The 20,433-nt window shown below is 40.5% G+C and overlaps 1 protein-coding gene across 1 annotated transcript; it reads right to left on the reverse strand.

Annotated features, from left to right (window-relative positions):
• Positions 1 to 863: 863 nt before the first annotated feature.
• On the reverse strand, positions 864 to 16,178 carry LOC146674657 (basement membrane-specific heparan sulfate proteoglycan core protein-like). Its single transcript, XM_085401108.1, has 23 exons — positions 16,068 to 16,178; positions 15,590 to 15,827; positions 15,115 to 15,391; positions 11,606 to 11,863; positions 10,842 to 11,125; positions 10,462 to 10,741; positions 10,064 to 10,332; positions 9,686 to 9,946; positions 9,215 to 9,487; positions 8,754 to 9,020; positions 7,199 to 7,471; positions 6,821 to 7,081; positions 6,350 to 6,619; positions 5,891 to 6,155; positions 5,123 to 5,410; positions 4,751 to 5,016; positions 4,249 to 4,548; positions 3,751 to 4,008; positions 3,276 to 3,524; positions 2,941 to 3,057; positions 2,786 to 2,836; positions 1,611 to 1,676; positions 864 to 1,479 (listed from the first exon to the last, which is right to left on the reverse strand). The coding sequence occupies exons 1-23, from the start codon at positions 16,176 to 16,178 to the stop codon at positions 1,403 to 1,405; spliced, it is 5,259 nt and encodes a 1,752-aa protein (XP_085257234.1). The 3' UTR covers positions 864 to 1,402.
• Between the last annotated feature and the right edge of the window lie 4,255 nt (positions 16,179 to 20,433).

Below are 20,433 nucleotides of genomic sequence, written 5' to 3' on the forward strand. Positions count from 1 at the left end.
TTACAGCATGTAGTTGTCAAGTTATTTACTGAACAAAACATTTTTCTCTTCTCTCCACTTTTCTGGGGCTCAGATACAAATCATGAGCCATTTTCAGATGATTAATAAACAGCATATTGCAGTTAGAAATGACATTTTAATACACATGTAAGCATCACAGTTTACTTAGATGAACAAAGAAGTGTTGTGTGATATTATTTCGTAGAAAATGTTGCATTTCTAAAAGCACCACAATTATTTGATGCACATTAAACTGTAAGCGTCATAAAAGACACAAACATCACCTACAGAAAACAAACCTGCTCTGGTGTGCAACTGCTCTGATAAAACACTCTTCAGATGAGTTTGTTGCTGCTGATGTGACCAAACAGTGTGAACAGTGACACATGATGGAAGTGCTGCCATGAAATGTAAGAGGACCACATGAAGACTGCAAAAGTAGCACAAAAGTAGCACAAGTCACAGAAAAACATGAAACACATTCATCCATTTCTGTAACAATGTCTCCAGTTTAGGGTCACAGAGGGACAGTGGACACTGGGAGGAAGCTGGAGTTCATGGAGGAAACACACACAGATGCAAACTCCACACAGAATCACCTCCACCTGTGATTCAATTTAGTTAGTAAAAAGGCTGCTGAGCATAACGTCAGAGCAGTTGTTACTTCTCATTATGTTGATAGATCATGTTGGAGGGTTTGAAGCTGTTTGAAATGACAATGAGTGTCTTTAAATAAAAGCTCTCTTTCAGTGGATTCACAACACTGAACAGCTGTAACATGTACTCTCAGTCTGACACACAACAACAACACACTTTATTTATATCACTTTTATTAACAAAGTTTCAAAGTGCTTCCAGAAAGACTTTATAATATATATTACAAATAAAAGAAACAGTTAAAAAAAACAGACCTACAGAACATTAAAGTCCATTAAAATTATTTTCTAATGGGAGAGAAACAAGCAAAACACACTGAGTGATTCTTTCTGAAGACAATATAAACTCAGGCTATCAGGATCATTGCTTTGAATTCCAAATCTTCTCTTTTTCACTCAAAGTGGTTTCAAGTATTTAAATGGTAATGGCCTGTATTTATATAGCGCTTTACATATCCAGTCATCCACCCATTCACACACTGGTGATGGCAAGCTACATTGTAGCCACAGCCACCCTGGGGTGCACTGACAGAGGCGAGGCTGCCGAACACTGGCACCACCGGGCCCTCTGACCACCACCAGTAGGCAACGGGTGAAGTGTCTTGCCCAAGGACACAACGACCGAGACTGTCCAAGCCGGGGCTCGAACTGGCAACCTTCCGATTACAAGGCGAACTCCCAACTCTTGAGCCACAATCGCCCACATTTAAGAAACTTTAAAGAGAAAAACAGCTAAAGAGCTGCTGTTAAGATTTTACAGCTGTGGCTGAATTTGGATTGACATCATTGTAGTCAGAGCTCTCCTCTGGGTCACCACGTTGCCCTGTTGAGGTGATCAAATGAAAGCATTTCAAAACAAACTCCCTCTGTTTTGTCCACAAATGCATTTATTATCAGTGAGAATAATTACCAATGTATATTTTGCATTTCAAATCTCACATTTTGTGCACTCACTTGTCTTGTTAATGACTTTCAGCTGAATCTCAGATGTGACATTGGTGTAATCACCTTCTGCTGGACCTGAAATAATAATCTGATTGACTTTCATGTTAAACTCAGCTATTGTATAATCATTAGGGGTGCAACGATATTTGTATCGATATTGAACCGTTTGATATAGTGTTTTCGGTTCGGTACGCATATGTATCGAACAATACAACATTTTTTATTTATTTTATCAACTTTCCTTCTGACGATGCTGTCTGTGTTGAGAGCTCAGTGGATCTGCGTTCAACTACTCCGCCTAGGCTGCACTGTCGAGGGCAGATTCACTGAGCGCAGCACAAGCTAGCAAGACAGAAGTTAAGCTCTCCTTGCAACATGGCAAATTGAACCTCCCCCACCCTCATTCAGATGTGGCCTTTGGAACTATTTTGGTTTTCATGTGACGTATGACCCTGAAGGTAAGCGTGTCATGGACAAAAGTAAAACAGTATGTCGGATGTGCCACGCAATGCTCAATTACATGGGTGGGAACTACTGCGTTAGCGCAGTTTGCTCGTTAACGTGTTGACGCCATCCAGCCCCACGTGGTAGCTCGTTAACGGAGATTTGCCATGTTGTGGCGTTAACGTCATTTCAACGAGATTAACGCTGACAGCACTAGTGGGAACACAACGAATATGACTGCACATTTACTCCGACATCATCCTAGTGCAAAGACAAGTGGAAGCAGACAAAAACAACAAGCACGCATGCTACAAACTTTACCCGAGTCATTTAGACAGCCGTTAGCACATGATTCTCCTTATGGGGACCTGATATGTTTAATATGCTGCTGAGAATATAGCCCAGAAGAAGCGTATAGTATAGCTTTTATTTTGGAAAGAGCCATTTCTCTGTAATAAACTCTCTTTTCCAAAGATGAGTGATTTCTAGATCAGATAGATTTATTATTTTATATCCCTTTGTTGTTTCAGCAACATTAAATTTAAAAACTGTAATTCTGAGTTAAAATATATATTTATAATTTTAATAAATGACAAATTAAAAAAAGCATGAAAAAATGTATCGAAAAAATATCAAACTGTGACACCAAAGTATCCGAACCGTGAATTTTGTGTATCGTTGCACCCCTAATAATCATCCAGCTTCCACAAGCTCTGTATTAATGAAAGTGTAAACTTTACCATTTTCATTGTTTTCACACCTTCTGACTGTCTCATAGACACAACGATCACCTGCAGGTCAGAGAAAATCAGTCACCTCATGTCTGTAATACTAATTTGTTTCCAGTTTATTAGTGAACTTTTTGTTTAAAATATATAAAAAGAAAGGTTCTCACCTTTGCAACATCTGAAGCCAAACAACAAGAATGGAAGGAAAATAAACATGAATCCAAGAATTATTCTAAAGATCATCAGAAGAGAAAATGAAGAGCTCTCAGGTGTGGACACAGCAGCTGTAAATAAGAACGTTTCATTTTTAATACATGATTTAGTTCAGCTTATTTTTTAAGCTTAATTCACAAAGTACTTAATTAAAAAATGATAATAAAAAAAGCATTGTTGAACATTATTGATGAAAAAACTAAATCCTAAAACAAAAGTACACATTTGCAGAACACGAGGGAAGAATTCATCTACAATAAATCATATCAGATGTTTTGATCCTGCTCACCTTTAACTGACATCCAGCTCTGTGCTGACTCTCTTCCTGAGTACTGACACTTGTAGAAACCTTCATCAGACTTTGACACTGCAGAGATCTTCAGCTCCCCTCGGGGATCATTTTCAATAAGTTTGTCATTGTGATAGAAAAACACATTGGAAAGTATTTTTTGTGTTCTCAAACTGCAGCTCAGACTAACAGAAGCTCCCTCAGTCACAGGATGAACAGGACTCACCAGGATAGGACCATCACCATCATCTGTGACACAATCACACACAATTGTTTCAGTCACATCAGCTGGTGCACACTTTGAGAAAAAGCTGACAAACAATAATAAGAATTTGTCCCAGCTTTGCTGTATGTGAAGTAATTTATGTGGGAATAAAAGACACAAACAGCAGATTTAAAGATACAAGATCAGAGCTTCATGATGAAAAACATTTGTACAATCTCAAATCCAAGAAGTAAATGTATAATAACATACTCTGTACAGTGATGTTGACTGCACTGCTGAACTCTCCTGATCCAGACTCACACCAGTACACTGCAGTATCTGACTTTGATGTGTTGATGTCACATGTGGATCCAGTCATTCTCCTACAGTCAGAGAGTCGGCCGTCCTCAGAGAACTTCCTCACTCTCCACTCAGGGAAGTTTCCCTCACAGGTCAGTGAGACAGAGTCAGAGGTGAAGTGTTGCACTCTGTCAGGACTCACTGTGAGAGACGCTGCTGAATGAACATCTGGAAACAACATGCAGTGAAGAGACAAAGCTCACAGATGTTAGGATTCAAAATATCACAGTGAAAATATACTTTTGCTTTAATGTTTAAAGGTCAGTGCTAAAAGACGCAATGTTCGTATAATTTTCACCTTCAATGCTAAACCCCCCCCCCCCCCCCCCCCCCAAAAAAAAACAACCCATCAATTTACATTTTTTTGCTGTTGCATTACTTGAAAAAGATAGATAGAATCAAACTGACCTGCAGACCAGACAAACTTTGGTTGACTGTGATCAGTGTGATACTCTGGGTCTCCTCTTCCAGCTCTGCACACATATCCTGCTGTGTGTGTCTGTCCATGAATGATGTAGGAGTCCTGTGCAGTCCCACTGCCATCAGGTAGCAGCTCATAACTGGAGGATTTCTCTGATAGATCAGGAACAGCTTTATACCAGTAGAAGCTCCATCCTGCAGACGGATGTTCAACCTCACAGTTCAGAGTTACTGAGGCTCCAGGACTCAGCCATGATGGAGACACAGTGAGGACAGGACGGGGTTCATCTGTTCAACAAAGATTTTCTCTCAATCTTTCGTCTCTTAACTCTGAATTCAATGTCACTAAAATGTTGACTCACAAATATTTATGATGAACTTTAAGAGTGAGACTATCTAAACATGTCAAATATCTCAACATGTACTAATAAAAACACATTTTTACAAACTGTTTCTATTTCCAGGTTAAATGAACTATGACTCTACTTACTGTCAGAAACTGTCAGTGTGACTGAATCACTCCACTCTGTTGTTTCATGCTGTGAACTTTTCATTCTGCCCTTACAGCGATAGTTTCCACTGTTGGATGATGAAGCAGATCTAATCCTGTATTCATTTTGATTTGGAGCTTTTATCATGCTGTTTGTTTCCCACTCATAATCCCACTCAGTGTCTCCTCCATGGATCTCACATCTGACAGTGATCGTCTCTCCTCTGTATATCTCAGACCAGTTTGGATACAGAGTCACAACAGGCCTGATTGGGACTGTATTCAGGAAATGAACAAATGAATGACAAAAGGGGTCAATTTCCATCAGATACTTTTCATCAGGTAGTGATTTGGGGTTCATTAACTTTGAACTGACCAGTTTTCCCAATCCTGACTGACTGGCTGTCCTCTGTGTAGTAAACTGGGTTTCCTCTTCCTCCTCTGCACCTGTAGAGTCCTTCCTGTGAGACACTGATTTGTCCATTTGAGTGGAAAACTGCATCTTGTGTGGTCAGGGCTTCAGAGGATTTCTCATCTCTGTACCAGTAGTATTTCCATCCAGATGATGATGATGGGTTCACAGAGCAGGTCAGGGTCACACTGCCCCCTACTGGAACAGTTGTGTTATCAGCTCTCAGTTTGGCCTTTGGTTTATCTGCAGTTCAGTTTAGAAAAAGAACAAAAGTCAATGACTGAATCAAACCAGTTTAAATAACTTGGTGGAAATATGTCAATAATAAATATCACATAACTTTAATGGTGAAGCTGCAACAAACTGTACAACTATCACACAAACACAACACTAATCTTTCATATTTAATTTGCTGCATTTCTAAGTTAAAAACACACATGAGGAACAATCAGTGGATTTAATGTTTCTTAGTGGATGTGGTGGAGCAGCTGAGACAGATTCAGCATTTGTTCTGCATTTCATCTTTCATGTATTAGAGCTGCACAGCAGAGAAGTTACTCTCATATGTTTTGTTCTCTTCACTGTGAATAAAAAGCTGCTGTTCAGGTTTTTGTTGTTGGAATAAAAACTAAACATTTTACTGACCAACATGAAAGACAGTTATAAAACTGTAAGAAAGAAGAAGTGCTTTTTCCTTATTTAGATACTCTGGATGAAAGATCTTACATGATACAGTCAGTGTGATGATATCACTCCACTCTGAGAAGAAATAGTCCCTTCTGCCCCGGCAGCTGTATCCTCCACTGTCAGACTCAGTAGCTCTGATGATTCTGTATTCATTGGATGTTGGAGGTGTGTTTAACTTGGCTGCTCTCCATTCATACGTCCACTGAGCTCCTTCACCTCCCTGAATCTCACATCTGACAGTGACTGTCTCACCGCTGTATATCTGAGTCCAGGATGGCTGCAGGGTCACAGTGGGCTTACTGGGAACTGTTCACAGAAAAATATCCAGTTAGAGACAAATAGAAACATGAAGATAAAAAAATAAGACGCAATAAATTCTTCTATTTGTCAGGAGGTGTCTCTCATCTCAGGTTTAATTAACTCACAGTTGAATGAAATTGTTAGCACAGGACACAAAATGACATCTCTCAGTTTGGCAGAAATAAAATTATTAATCTCACGAGTTTCTCTAACTGTGACGTCACTGCTGTCCTCTGTGTAGTAAACTGGATCTCCTCTCCCTCCTCTGCAGTGGTACAGACCTCCTTGTGAGACACTAATAACTCTGTTTGCTTCATTTCCTCTCATGAGCTGAGCTTTAGAAGAGACTGAATCACGTCTGAACCAGTCAAACTTCCAGCCAGCAGAGCCCTCCACAGAGCAGCTCAGTGTCACACTGCCCCCTGCTGGTATGACTGAACTGTGTGCTGTCAGCGTGGCTCTGGGTTTATTTGCTGTTGAAGATACAGGAAAACATACATCATGTTATCATTTAGTTCAGGGAAAATAACAATAACAAAATTAATTAATTAATAACAAAATAAATATTCAAACTTCAAATACCAGTTCAGTTTTGAATGAACACCAAAGAGTAGTAGACAGATGTAAACATGAAAACATGAAATGTCAGCATGAATCATGGTCCAACTCACATGAAACTGTCAGTCTGAAGGCATCACACCATCCTGTTAAGAGATAGTCACTGCTACCCCGACATCTGTAGTCTCCACTGTGGGACACTGAAACTCTGCTGATCCTGTATTCACTGGATGTTGGAGGGCTGTTTGTGTTGGGTGCTGTCCATTCATATTTCCACACCTTTCCTTCACCTCCCTGAATCTCACATCTGAGAGTGATTGTCTCACCAGTGAATATCTGAGACCAGCTGTGCTGCAGTTTCACAGCAGCCAAAACTGTTCAACAAACAAATAAACGAACACAAATATTTAAAATATAAAATCAAGATGGAATAATATGTATATATAAAATTGACAGTTATCAAGTATTACTTTCAATTATTTGTGCCTCACCTTGTTTCTGAATTGTAACTGCAGCACTGTCCTCTGTGGAGAAAACTGGATCTCCTCTCCCTCCTCTGCAGTAATAGATGCCTCCTTCTGAAATACTGATCGTGTGCTCTGATGTTCCAGCTCCTATTTTCTGAGCTCCAGAAAACTGTGAAACACGTCTGAACCAGTCAAACTTCCAGCCAGCAGAGCCCTCCACAGAGCAGCTCAGTGTCACACTGCCCCCTGCTGGTATGACTGAACTTTGTGCTGTCAGTGTGGCTCTGGGTTTACTTGCTGTTGAAGTTACAGGAAAAAGTTCATCAGATTGTTTCACGAATGACTTTGACTCAACATGTACTAATAAAAACACATTTTTACAAACTGTTTCTATTTCCAGGTTAAATGAACTATGACTCTACTTACTGTCAGAAACTGTCAGTGTGACTGAATCACTCCACTCTGTTGTTTCATGCTGTGAACTTTTCATTCTGCCCTTACAGCGATAGTTTCCACTGTTGGATGATGAAGCAGATCTAATCCTGTATTCATTTTGATTTGGAGCTTTTATCCTGCTGTTGGTTTCCCACTCATAATCCCACTCAGTGTCTCCTCCATGGATCTCACATCTAACAGTGATCGTCTCTCCTCTGTATATCTCAGACCAGTTTGGATACAGAGTCACAACAGGCCTGTTTGAGGCTGTTACTGTTCAAGAAAGTACAATAAAAACACATGAATGTCAAAAATGTTAATGCCTTTTGTTCTTCATCTTCCTCCTTAATCAGGAGTTTATTTGACTTTATGTTAAACTGACCAGTTTTCCCAATCCTGACTGACTGGCTGTCCTCTGTGTAGTAAACTGGGTTTCCTCTTCCTCCTCTGCACCTGTAGAGTCCTTCCTGTGAGACACTGATTTGTCCATTTGAGTGGAAAACTGCATCTTGTGTGGTCAGGGCTTCAGAGGATTTCTCATCTCTGTACCAGTAGTATTTCCATCCAGATGATGATGATGGGTTCACAGAGCAGGTCAGGGTCACACTGCCCCCTACTGGAACAGCTGTGTTATCAGCTCTCAGTTTGGCCTTTGGTTTATCTGCAGTTCAGTTTAGAAAAAGAACAAAAGTCAATGACTGAATCAAACCAGTTTAAATAACTTGGTGGAAATATGTCAATAATAAATATCACATAACTTTAATGGTGAAGCTGCAACAAACTGTACAACTGTCACACAAACACAACACTAATCTTTCATATTTAATTTGCTGCATTTCTAAGTTAAAAACACACATGAGGAACAATCAGTGGATTTAATGTTTCTTAGTGGATGTGGTGGAGCAGCTGAGACAGATCCAGCATTTGTTCTGCATTTCATCTTTCATGTATTAGAGCTGCACAGCAGAGAAGTTACTCTCATATGTTTTGTTCTCTTCACTGTGAATAAAAAGCTGCTGTTCAGGTTTTTGTTGTTGGAATAAAAACTAAACATTTTACTGACCAACATGAAAGACAGTTATAAAGCTGTAAGAAAGAAGAACTGCTTTTTCCTTATTTAGATACTCTGGATGAAAGATCTTACATGATACAGTCAGTGTGATGATATCACTCCACTCTGTGAAGAAATAGTCCCTTCTGCCCCGGCAGCTGTATCCTCCACTGTCAGACTCAGTAGCTCTGATGATTCTGTATTCATTGGATGTTTCAGGTATGTTTGACTGGCCTCGTCTCCATTCATACGTCCACTGAGCTCCTTCACCTCCCTGAATCTCACATCTGACAGTGACTGTCTCACCGCTGTATATCTGAGTCCAGGATGGCTGCAGGGTCACAGTGGGATTACTGGGAACTGTTCACAGACAAATATCCAGTTAGACACAAATAGAAACATGAAGATAAAAAAATAAGACGCAATAAATTCTTCTATTTGTCAGGAGGTGTCTCTCATCTCAGGTTTAATTAACTCACAGTTGAATGAAATTGTTAGCACAGGACACAAAATGACATCTCTCAGTTTGGCAGAAATAAAATTATTAAACTCACACGTTTCTGTAACTGTGACGTCACTGCTGTCCTCTGTGTAGTAAACTGGATCTCCTCTCCCTCCTCTGCAGTGGTACAGACCTCCTTGTGAGACACTAATAACTCTGTTTGCTTCATTTCCTCTCATGAGCTGAGCTTTAGAAGAGACTGAATCACGTCTGAACCAGTTATACTTCCAGCCAGCAGAGCCCTCCACAGAGCAGCTCAGTGTCACACTGCCCCCTGCTGGTATGACTGAACTGTGTGCTGTCAGCGTGGCTCTGGGTTTATTTGCTGTTGAAGATACAGGAAAACATACATCATGTTATCATTTAGTTCAGGGAAAATAACAATAACAAAATTAATTAATTAATAACAAAATAAATATTCAAACTTCAAATACCAGTTCAGTTTTGAATGAACACCAAAGAGTAGTAGACAGATGTAAACATGAAAACATGAAATGTCAGCATGAATCATGGTCCAACTCACATGAAACTGTCAGTCTGAAGGCATCACACCATCCTGTTAAGAGATAGTCACTGCTACCCCGACATCTGTAGTCTCCACTGTGGGACACTGAAACTCTGCTGATCCTGTATTCACTGGATGTTGGAGGGCTGTTTGTGTTGGGTGCTGTCCATTCATATTTCCACACCTTTCCTTCACCTCCCTGAATCTCACATCTGAGAGTGATTGTCTCACCAGTGAATATCTGAGACCAGCTGTGCTGCAGTTTCACAGCAGCCAAAACTGTTCAACAAACAAATAAACGAACACAAATATTTAAAATATAAAATCAAGATGGAATAATATGTATATATAAAATTGACAGTTATCAAGTATTACTTTCAATTATTTGTGCCTCACCTTGTTTCTGAATTGTAACTGCAGCACTGTCCTCTGTGGAGAAAACTGGATCTCCTCTCCCTCCTCTGCAGTAATAGATGCCTCCTTCTGAAATACTGATCGTGTGCTCTGATGTTCCAGCTCCTATTTTCTGAGCTCCAGAAAACTGTGAAACACGTCTGAACCAGTCAAACTTCCAGCCAGCAGAGCCCTCCACAGAGCAGCTCAGTGTCACACTGCCCCCTGCTGGTATGACTGAACTTTGTGCTGTCAGTGTGGCTCTGGGTTTACTTGCTGTTGAAGTTACAGGAAAAAGTTCATCAGATTGTTTCACGAATGACTTTGACTCAACATGTACTAATAAAAACACATTTTTACAAACTGTTTCTATTTCCAGGTTAAATGAACTATGACTCTACTTACTGTCAGAAACTGTCAGTGTGACTGAATCACTCCACTCTGTTGTTTCATGCTGTGAACTTTTCATTCTGCCCTTACAGCGATAGTTTCCACTGTTGGATGATGAAGCAGATCTAATCCTGTATTCATTTTGATTTGGAGCTTTTATCCTGCTGTTTGTTTCCCACTCATAATCCCACTCAGTGTCTCCTCCATGGATCTCACATCTGACAGTGATCGTCTCTCCTCTGTATATCTCAGACCAGTTTGGATACAGAGTCACGACAGGCCTGATTGGGACTGTATTCAGGAAATGAACAAGTGAATGACAAAAGGGGTCAATTTCCATCAGATACTTTTCATCAGGTAGTGATTTGGGGTTCATTAACTTTGAACTCACCAATTTTGTCAATCCTGACTGACTGGCTGTCCTCTGTGTAGTAAACTGGGTTTCCTCTTCCTCCTCTGCACCTGTAGAGTCCTTCCTGTGAGACACTGATTTGTCCATTTGAGTGGAAAACTGCATCTTGTGTGGTCAGAGCTTCAGAGGATTTCTCATCTCTGTACCAGTAGTATTTCCATCCAGATGATGATGATGGGTTCACAGAGCAGGTCAGGGTCACACTGCCCCCTACTGGAACAGCTGTGTTATCAGCTCTCAGTTTGGCCTTTGGTTTATCTGCAGTTCAGTTTAGAAAAAGAACAAAAGTCAATGACTGAATCAAACCAGTTTAAATAACTTGGTGGAAATATGGAAATAATAAATATCACATAACTTTAATGGTGAAGCTGCAACAAACTGTACAACTATCACACAAACACAACACTAATCTTTCATATTTAATTTGCTGCATTTCTAAGTTAAAAACACACATGAGGAACAATCAGTGGATTTAATGTTTCTTAGTGGATGTGGTGGAGCAGCTGAGACAGATTCAGCATTTGTTCTGCATTTCATCTTTCATGTATTAGAGCTGCACAGCAGAGAAGTTACTCTCATATGTTTTGTTCTCTTCACTGTGAATAAAAAGCTGCTGTTCAGGTTTTTGTTGTTGGAATAAAAACTAAACATTTTACTGACCAACATGAAAGACAGTTATAAAGCTGTAAGAAAGAAGAAGTGCTTTTTCCTTATTTAGATACTCTGGATGAAAGATCTTACATGATACAGTCAGTGTGATGATATCACTCCACTCTGAGAAGAAATAGTCCCTTCTGCCCCGGCAGCTGTATCCTCCACTGTCAGACTCAGTAGCTCTGATGATTCTGTATTCATTGGATGTTGGAGGTGTGTTTAACTTGGCTGCTCTCCATTCATACGTCCACTGAGCTCCTTCACCTCCCTGAATCTCACATCTGACAGTGACTGTCTCACCGCTGTATATCTGAGTCCAGGATGGCTGCAGGGTCACAGTGGGCTTACTGGGAACTGTTCACAGAAAAATATCCAGTTAGACACAAATAGAAACATGAAGTCATTTTGAAGCCTGATTTTCTTTTTGCTGTTGTTCAGAGGAGAAAGATTTACTGCATCCTGGTGACACTTTGACTGTAAATGAAGCTGGATTTAAAAGTCAGTGTTTACATTTATTTACCGTGTGGTACACGTGTGTGGTGGCCCACTGGTGTATCTGACTCACACAGCCTGTTCTCCACACACTCCACATTTATAAAGTGATCTACAAATCCTAACATTACAGCTAACAGCTGCATTTTCCCTTTGAAGAACCACTTACAGCTACAGAGACAGGGATTGAAGGTGGACAGTATATCCTTGTTTTTATGGCAACAAATTTACCTTGAAAGTGGTACAACTGTGTATAATATGATTCACAAGCAGAAAGTAAGATTTACAGATGTGTGCAGTGATTTGTGTGCAACTTTTCAGGTCTCCAGTTCACACAAACTATTGTACAAATGTGTCGACACAAACCTGAGTAACTGCTGATCATTGAGGCACAAATTTTAACGTCTGGATTGTTTTTCAGATTTCTTTCTTTAAAATTCATCGTCCATAATTCAGGATGATAATAAATATACTTAATAAAATACAAGATGTCTTAATAAGAAGAAGAGCTTTTTTACCTTTTAAGAACTTTTTAACAAAAACTTTAAAGAGGAGAAAAACAGCACAGGCCTGTGCAGGCCTACTTTAAATAAAGCATCATTCTGCAGGTCAGTTTGAGTTCAGAATAAGTAAATAAAATGTAGCTGTGGTCCAATAATTGTAAAATAAGAAGAATAATCATGAAAACTATTTGTATATAATTATGTCTTCAGTCCATTTCAATGAGCGATCATCTTCTGTTGTTTTCATGCAGCCACGGGCAGCCCTGAGTATAAAATACATCAGCTCAGGGTCGAAAACATAAAGATATTTATTGCACAATAACAGCAGATCTGATGATAATACACAGCTCACAACACCTTAAATACATGTGGACGAATCACCTGACACGCACAGATCACGTCTCGTGCCCACGTGGGGTTTTGAGTCTAATTTAACTGCCAGCTTCACACAGATCCACAAATGTGAGCTGCTTTCAAGCCACAAATCATTGCTTGTTGATCATGTCGTGCACATTTGTAACACTTTCAAGAGATATTCGTTTCCTTTTTTTTTTTTTTTTTTTTTTTTTTGTGTCCCGTTTGGATCTTTAGCCATCAGAATTGTTGTCTTAAGGCCAAGAAAGATGCCAAGCGGATTTATTTTACCAAGTGGATCATCATGGCCTTGCCATATTGGTCCATTTGATTGACCTTTATTATAATTATGTATTTATTTTATTTTCAGTTGCTACAAACGGGACAGACATGACTGGGGGATAGGACAGGGGTAAAGAATGAAAGAAAGAGAGGGAGAGAAAGAAAACCAAAGGGGAGAAGAGACGGTGAGAAGGGGGGGGAAGAAAAAAAAACAAAAAAACACCTGGGTCACCTGTATGGAGAAAAAAAAACAGAAGAGAAAGCAAACAACAAAGAGCAACATAATAAAAAAAAAACGGCACCATCACAATAAACTAGCTAGCAGTAGATATCAATAGATACTAAATAATAAACGATATTGTGCAGCACGCAAGATAGACAGCGCACAATGTGCTTTGAGGCAGCAGCCAAGAAAGCTGTAGTCCGCGTCTGTGAATACCCGTGTGTACACCTGTGTGCATACCTGTGTGGATCAGCATGCTTGCATTCCAAAGGTTTCTCCATATAACGATCTGCTAGGGAGTGTGGGGGGGCCACAGCCCCGTCCTCCAGGGTATGAAGCAGGTATGGAGGAGATCAAAACTCCAGACATCCAGAGGCCCCCAGAACACAAGAGACCAAGGAAGACCAACAGAGGGGCAGCCGCGTCACTGTCCCAGTAAGAGCTGAGGAGAGTCCCAGATGAGGGCTCACTCAGCAGCCGCGGAGCAGAAGCCAGGGGGAATTTCAGTGACGCGCCCGTGAGCTCCGCCGGCAGCCAGCTGCGCCTGAGTGACCGAGCCCCAGGCCGAGAGGCTGGGGGCACCCCACCTCCGAAGTGGCCCGAGCGAGCCCCAGGCTCCAGGCCCCGATAAACGGCCGCCAAGGAGTGAGCCGGTGTGTACCTGGATGCCCATCCCCAGACACAAAGAACCACCAACGCACCGACATCTGAGGGAGTCCGCCACTGGCAGGGTGGTGGGTGGAGATAGGCCTCTAAACCTTGGAGGGCCTGAGATGTCCCCAGAGAGGTGGCGTCTGATACCCAACCTGACATATAGACACAGACATACAGGCACACACAGATACAAACATCCATTCCCACCCTCATGCTCTCATATGCACTTACTCCACACTCAACCAACGTGGAGACAGACATAAAGAGACGCTGTACACACGATCACACTCCCCAAGCGTACTCTAGAGATATTTGTCTCCTTGTGGAAAGCAGACTTTGTCGTGTTGACACGAGTGTCAGAACGGCAGGTTTATCTCCAGATCCACGGCTCTGACCCACGGAGACCTCTGGCTGATGCTCAGTGTTCTGAGTTTGGCTCGTAGCTGCTAACTAGCTTTCTGCTCTGGGTCAACTTATGGCAAAGTGCAGAGATGGAGAGAGGCGTGGGAAGGTCACAGCAGCACACTTTCTTCCTCTGGAGGCGGTGAACACAGTGAACAGCTGGATAATAACATGTGGCTCACAGCTGGGCCTGTCAGACTCTCTCTGGCTGCAGTAGCTGCTGCTATAAACACACTTTTCTTTTTCTCACTCTGTAAACTTCCTCCTGCAGATGTTGGGGATGTTGTGTGGGACTTTTATTTTTCATTTTTTCACCCAAAGCTTGCGGAAGCCACAGCTGAGGGGCGGAAGAGCCGCGGGTTACCGACCCTGATCTGACCTGATGTTAGCTGAGCTGTTGATGACCTCGGATAACAACATGTTCAGGATTAACCCTTATGTTTGTTTGTTTGTTTGTTTGTTTTTATGGCTCTATGGCTTAATACACAGTCTTTCATGTCCACTTAAAGTCAGTTTAGGATAAAGAAGCATTTAAAGAGAGAGGCCAAAAATATTTAATAAAATACAATTTAAAGACTAACAGCAGCTAATGAGATATAAATATGCAGGTTTTTTTGGAGTTGATACCACAATGTTTATTTCTACATTTGTATGAAACACATGAGAAACTTAATAGAAAGTTTAAAACTCACAAGTCTCCACAACTGTGACGTCACTGCTGTCCTCTGTGTAGTAAACTGGATCTCCTCTCCCTCCTCTGCAGTGGTACAGACCTCCTTGTGAGACACTAATAACTCTGTTTGCTTCATTTCCTCTCATGAGCTGAGCTTTAGAAGAGACTGAATCACGTCTGAACCAGTCAAACTTCCAGCCAGCAGAGCCCTCCACAGAGCAGCTCAGTGTCACACTGCCCCCTGCTGGTATGACTGAACTTTGTGCTCTCAGTGTGGCTCTGGGTTTACTTGCTGTTGAAGAAACAGGAAAACATACATCATATTATCATTTACTTCGGGGAAAATAACAATAACAAAATGAATTAATTAATAAGAAAATAAATATTCAAACTTCAAATACCAGTTCAGTTTCGAATGAACATCAATGAGTAGTAGACAGATGTAAACATGAAAACATTAAATGTCAGCATGAATCATGGTCCAACTCACATGAAACTGTCAGTCTGAAGGCATCACTCCATCCTGTGAAGAGATAGTCACTGCTACCCCGACATCTGTAGTCTCCACTGTGGGACACTGAAACTCTGCTGATCCTGTATTCACTGGATGTTGGAGGGCTGTTTGTGTTGGGTGCTGTCCATTCATATTTCCACACCTTTCCTTCACCTCCCTGAATCTCACATCTGAGAGTGATTGTCTCACCAGTGAATATCTGAGACCAGCTGTGCTGCAGTTTCACAGCAGCCAAGACTGTTCAACAAATATTGTTAAAAAAAAGAAACAACAACAACAAAACAGGGAACAAAAAAAAAAGATAATGCAAAAAGTTGTTTCCAGTAGCAGGTTTTATCATAATTATGTGAATAAATGCTGATTTGTCTTTAAAAATGCCTCAAATACAACAACAAAAACAATAATAATAATAACAGAAAAAATGTTTTAGTTCAAGTGAAATGTTTAAACTCACCAGTTTTCTGAACTGTGACTGAGTCACTTTCTGTAATGATGATAATTTTCCCTTCAGCCCTGCAGGTGTACGTGCCTCCTTCAGACACTGAGATCGTTCTGCCTGATTCATCAGTTATTATGGACTTTTCTTCAGATGACGTTTGTCTGAACCACTCATATTTTAAGTCAGCAGAGTCCTTCAAATCACAGGTCAGTGTCACACTGCCCCCTGCTGGTATGGTTGTGCTGTCTGCTGTTAGTGTGGCCTTGCCATGTACTGTAAGTTAGAAATAAAAAAAATAAAAAAAAAATCCCCCCAAAACAAGAGAACTATTGTCACTGCAGGTTTAGTGAGAATTTTAAAAAGGCCATTATGTTTTACTAGATTTGTAGTTCTGCATCTGTTCACCACCACAGTAAATCAAATAATTAATGTGACTGAAGTGCAGACTTTAAGCTTTTACTCAATGAGTTTTACCAAAAAAAAATAAAAAATCATGAATTGTTTTAGAATAACAGCCATTTCTAACCACAGTTAGTTCAGTGGAAGCAGAACTAAACTCAAAACAGCTTTACTGATGAAACTTCACATGAAAACCGAAAACCCAGAGAGGGCTGAGTGCAAAAAACTCGGATACTAACCAAGAAATACAGAAAAAACAGGGAAAATAACTATGAGACAAATCACGACAAAGGCTGAAGTACACACATGTACTGTAGTGGCGAATTTCTCTACCAAGCTTTGAAAACATAATTTTTCCACTTCTTAATGTGAGATGTTCAGATTTATTTCTGACTCGTACATACAAACAAACAATGTCACGGTCAAAAAACGATTTGCTGCTTCAGTGCACATTTCCATTGCCGTCCTGGCTCATTCTAACCTGCTACCACACATGTGATCTAATGTTTTCTTACCCAACACATTAAACTAAACTAAACAAATATTTCTCTTTAGATTGGCTCTAACATGTAGTAATCAGGGAACTAAATCGGGGAGACAAGACAGAGGGAAGAAACACCCGAAAACAAGACACGGGACAAGGGACTGTCAAAATAAAACAGGAAGCATAAACACTGAAACAGAGACTAAGACACAAACTTGACCCAGACAAAAGGTAAAAAAACAGGAAGACAAGTCTGACTAAGCACAGGAGATCTAACAGACACACAGACTAGACTCAGGGAACACAGCAGGATGGGAAACAAGCTTGAAGAATAACTGAAAAGATAACTATACACACAGAATATGAATGAAAACATAATCTAAGAAAAATTTTAATATTAGAAAAACTAAAAACTGAAAAACTACAACAAACCAAGTGAAACAGAGAATATCAAACAGATGCTGAGAGTCCAAAACTGAAATGCTTGGTCCAAAATCCAGGATCATGACAGATACAGATCGATACTGTTCAGATTTTATAAACAGGAAGAAAAGAAAAAAAAAATCTTACCTTCAGCATTTCCATAGAAGAGTGTGCTGAGGCCTAAAATCAAGATTGAAACATCATCCAACTCTTTGAAAAATGTGCATTTTCAGTTGATGTTCATCCTCAAATCAGTTTCTGAGCTCATAAACTATAAACTTTAAATGTAAAACAGCAGTGTATCCCACACAATGTTAAAATGAGCCAAGTCAGCACCAATCACATTCTTAGACAAACTGTTTCACCTCCTCGTGATATTTAAATAGTTTCTTTAATCAGTAACATGCAAACAGAGAAAGTCAGTGATGTACTTACAGAATAACTCCAGCACGCAGAGCAAAGAGCGCCTCATCCTCACATCCAGCTCTGCTGCTTTAACTGTTTTACTTTGTACTAAAAATTAAGCAGAAGAAAGATATGTTGTTATTTATATAGATACGAGTGTAACTTCTTCTGACTCTTTCTGCTTCCTTCCTTTTCACACTGAGCTCAAACAGCAGTTGTAGCTTCGACTGCAGCAGTTCCTGTATATTCAGAACAGATCAGCTTGCTTCTTGTGTGGTTCCATTTTTGTTTTCTATTCAAACCTGTTCTGTTACTAAACCCAAAGTTGTTCTGACTTGAAGGAACTGAACCTCAACCCTTCTGATTATAAGAAGATTCTAGCTGCTCTGCCTCCTCAGCTACAGCCATCCTAATGGCTCCAGCACTGTTACATTAATTAAAGTTTATTTATTTTTAAAGTTGATGTTTAACTTTGGTTCTAAGTCCTGTAGCAGCAGTAACTTGAGTGAATGATGCATACTGAGCAATTATACAAAGCACAGCAACAAGCATGCATTGCTTTATTGTGTTAAACAGTTTTATTTGACTGAACTTCCTCTTCCCCGTTTACACATAAAGAGGTGTAATAGCTGCCACATACTCACTAGAGCAGTGAGCAGACAGTAAATTCACTTTGACCATGTCCACACTAGCCTGGATAAATTTGAAAACGGTGTTTTCGTCTGAAAACGCTCCACGTCCACACTATTGTTTTCATGCGTTTTCACTGAGTTGTTCATCTACATTGAAACGGCCAAAAACACTTACGTTCCAGTACTGCGCATGCGTGAAAAGCAAGAAATTTCTGTCTCCCACTTATTTACTTTCCAGCTCTTTGAAACGTCGCGGCAAACTGAGGCCCAGCACAGAGGAAAAGCACAGAGTTTTTTAAATGGACTAACAATGAGGTGGAGTTGTTGCTGCGAGTAACACAAAAGTACAAAGTTGCAAGAGCGAGTGAGAATTAAAGAATTTGAACAAAAGCTATCACACTGCGACGCAAAAACGACTTTTTTAAATGTATCCTCTTTGGAGAGCGTTTTCAAAAAGCTCAGCTGTCCTTGACTGAAAACGCCGTCAAGGATGCTCTCCTGGATGGGGATGGAACACAAAAACAACTTTTTCTCTCACTTTTGGCCTTCCGTCCACACTGAGACGGCCTTTTCGGTCACGGAAAATTGAAAACGCTCTCTAAAGTGGATCAATTTGAAAAACGCCGTTTTCGCGGCACAGTGTGGTCGGCGTAAACTGAGACTTTTTAAAACGATGACGCGTTTTAGTCATGTGATGCAGTCATGTGACCAATTAAACTAAGCAAGCAGAGGGCATTTTGTTTGCTCTCAGTTTTGACAGCCCTATTAAAGATTAATATCTGTTTGTACATGCTCCAGATAGCTTTTCTTCAAATTCTTTAATTCTCACTTGCTTTTGCAATTTTGTACTTTTGTGTTATTTGCAGCAACAACTCCACCTCATTGTTAGTCCATTTTGACGCGACCTTTCAAAGAGCCGGAAAGTAAATAAATAGCAGACAGAAATAACAACAGGTCGAAGTGTAGACATAGCCTCTGATACCAAAAGTAGTCACTTGTCTGCTTTTACACACATATAAACATGAGTGATATCCCATTCTTAAACCATAGGGTTTAATATGATGTCGGCCTCAGATCGTCGTCTGCACTTCAAGGTCAGATGAACGATGCCAATGAGGATGCCAATCTTCACATTTTGGACAGACAAGACAGATCGTTTGAAACAGGACATCTATGTCACCGTGAACGACCATCTTTGAACAGAGAGGATGGCTTATGACACCAACCATCTGCCACCTACAATCTAGTTTTGAGATCCCTTCCCATATGCCCAGGCACATCTTGCATTAGGTGACGATAGCTCATATGAAATTGTGAGGCAAGGTCACACAATTTTATGGTTTACCCAAAACCTCTGGCGATAGTGATCCACGCCTTTTTTCACAACTTGAGTCACATGATTAATAGTGGGCCAACGACCCTGTTAAGCAACAACCTGCATTAGGGTGTAAATACCCGGGACTCCACCATTTGGTTTTAGAATTTAAGAAGCTGGAACAGCTGAATTCAGTGATCTGGATGTGAGTGAATACTTTTGGCCATATATAATATCACACTGTGAAACTTAAAAAAAATAATCTGAATGCACATCTTGTACAAACTAAAATATACTTGGTAACTAAATACATGTGTCCATCCATTTGCTTCCACTTATCCTTTTCAGGGTCGCTGGGGGTGCTGGAGCCTATCCCAGGTGGGGAACACCCTGAACAGGTCACCAGTCTGTTGCAGGGGTAACACACACAGACAGACAACCAGTCGCACATTCACAATCTAAATGGGCAATTTAGATTTTTCAATCAACCTATCCCCACAGAACGCATGTCTTTAGACTGTGGGAGGAAGCCGGAGAACCCGAGGAGAGCCCACGCAAACATGGGGAAAACATGCAAACTCCACACAGAAAGACCCCGGCCTGATGGTGGAATTGAAGTCAGGATCTTCTTACTGTGAGGCAACAGTGCTAACCACCGTGCTGCCATATGCCCACATACATGACATACATAGACATACATAACATATTACATAGTTAGCAAGA

Source organism: Rhamphochromis longiceps, linkage group LG3, assembly GCF_057381845.1.
Source record: "Rhamphochromis longiceps isolate RC_006_pf linkage group LG3, R_longiceps_female_GT1.1, whole genome shotgun sequence".
Taxonomy (NCBI): Eukaryota; Metazoa; Chordata; class Actinopteri; order Cichliformes; family Cichlidae; genus Rhamphochromis; species Rhamphochromis longiceps.

What these genes read in the sequence shown, in the direction of transcription:
- LOC146674657 (XM_085401108.1), bottom strand. Translation starts at nt 16,178, where the DNA reads ATGAATCAGGCAGAACGATCTCAGTGTCTGAAGGAGGCACGTACACCT. An exon ending in AGGATTGGGAAAACTGGTCA is followed by an intron (nt 5,017 to 5,122) that starts GTTCAAAGTTAA and finishes AGTCCCAATCAG; the next exon opens with GCCTGTTGTGACTCTGTATC. An exon ending in AAAGTTTGTCTGGTCTGCAG is followed by an intron (nt 4,009 to 4,248) that starts GTCAGTTTGATT and finishes TGTTGTTTCCAG; the next exon opens with ATGTTCATTCAGCAGCGTCT.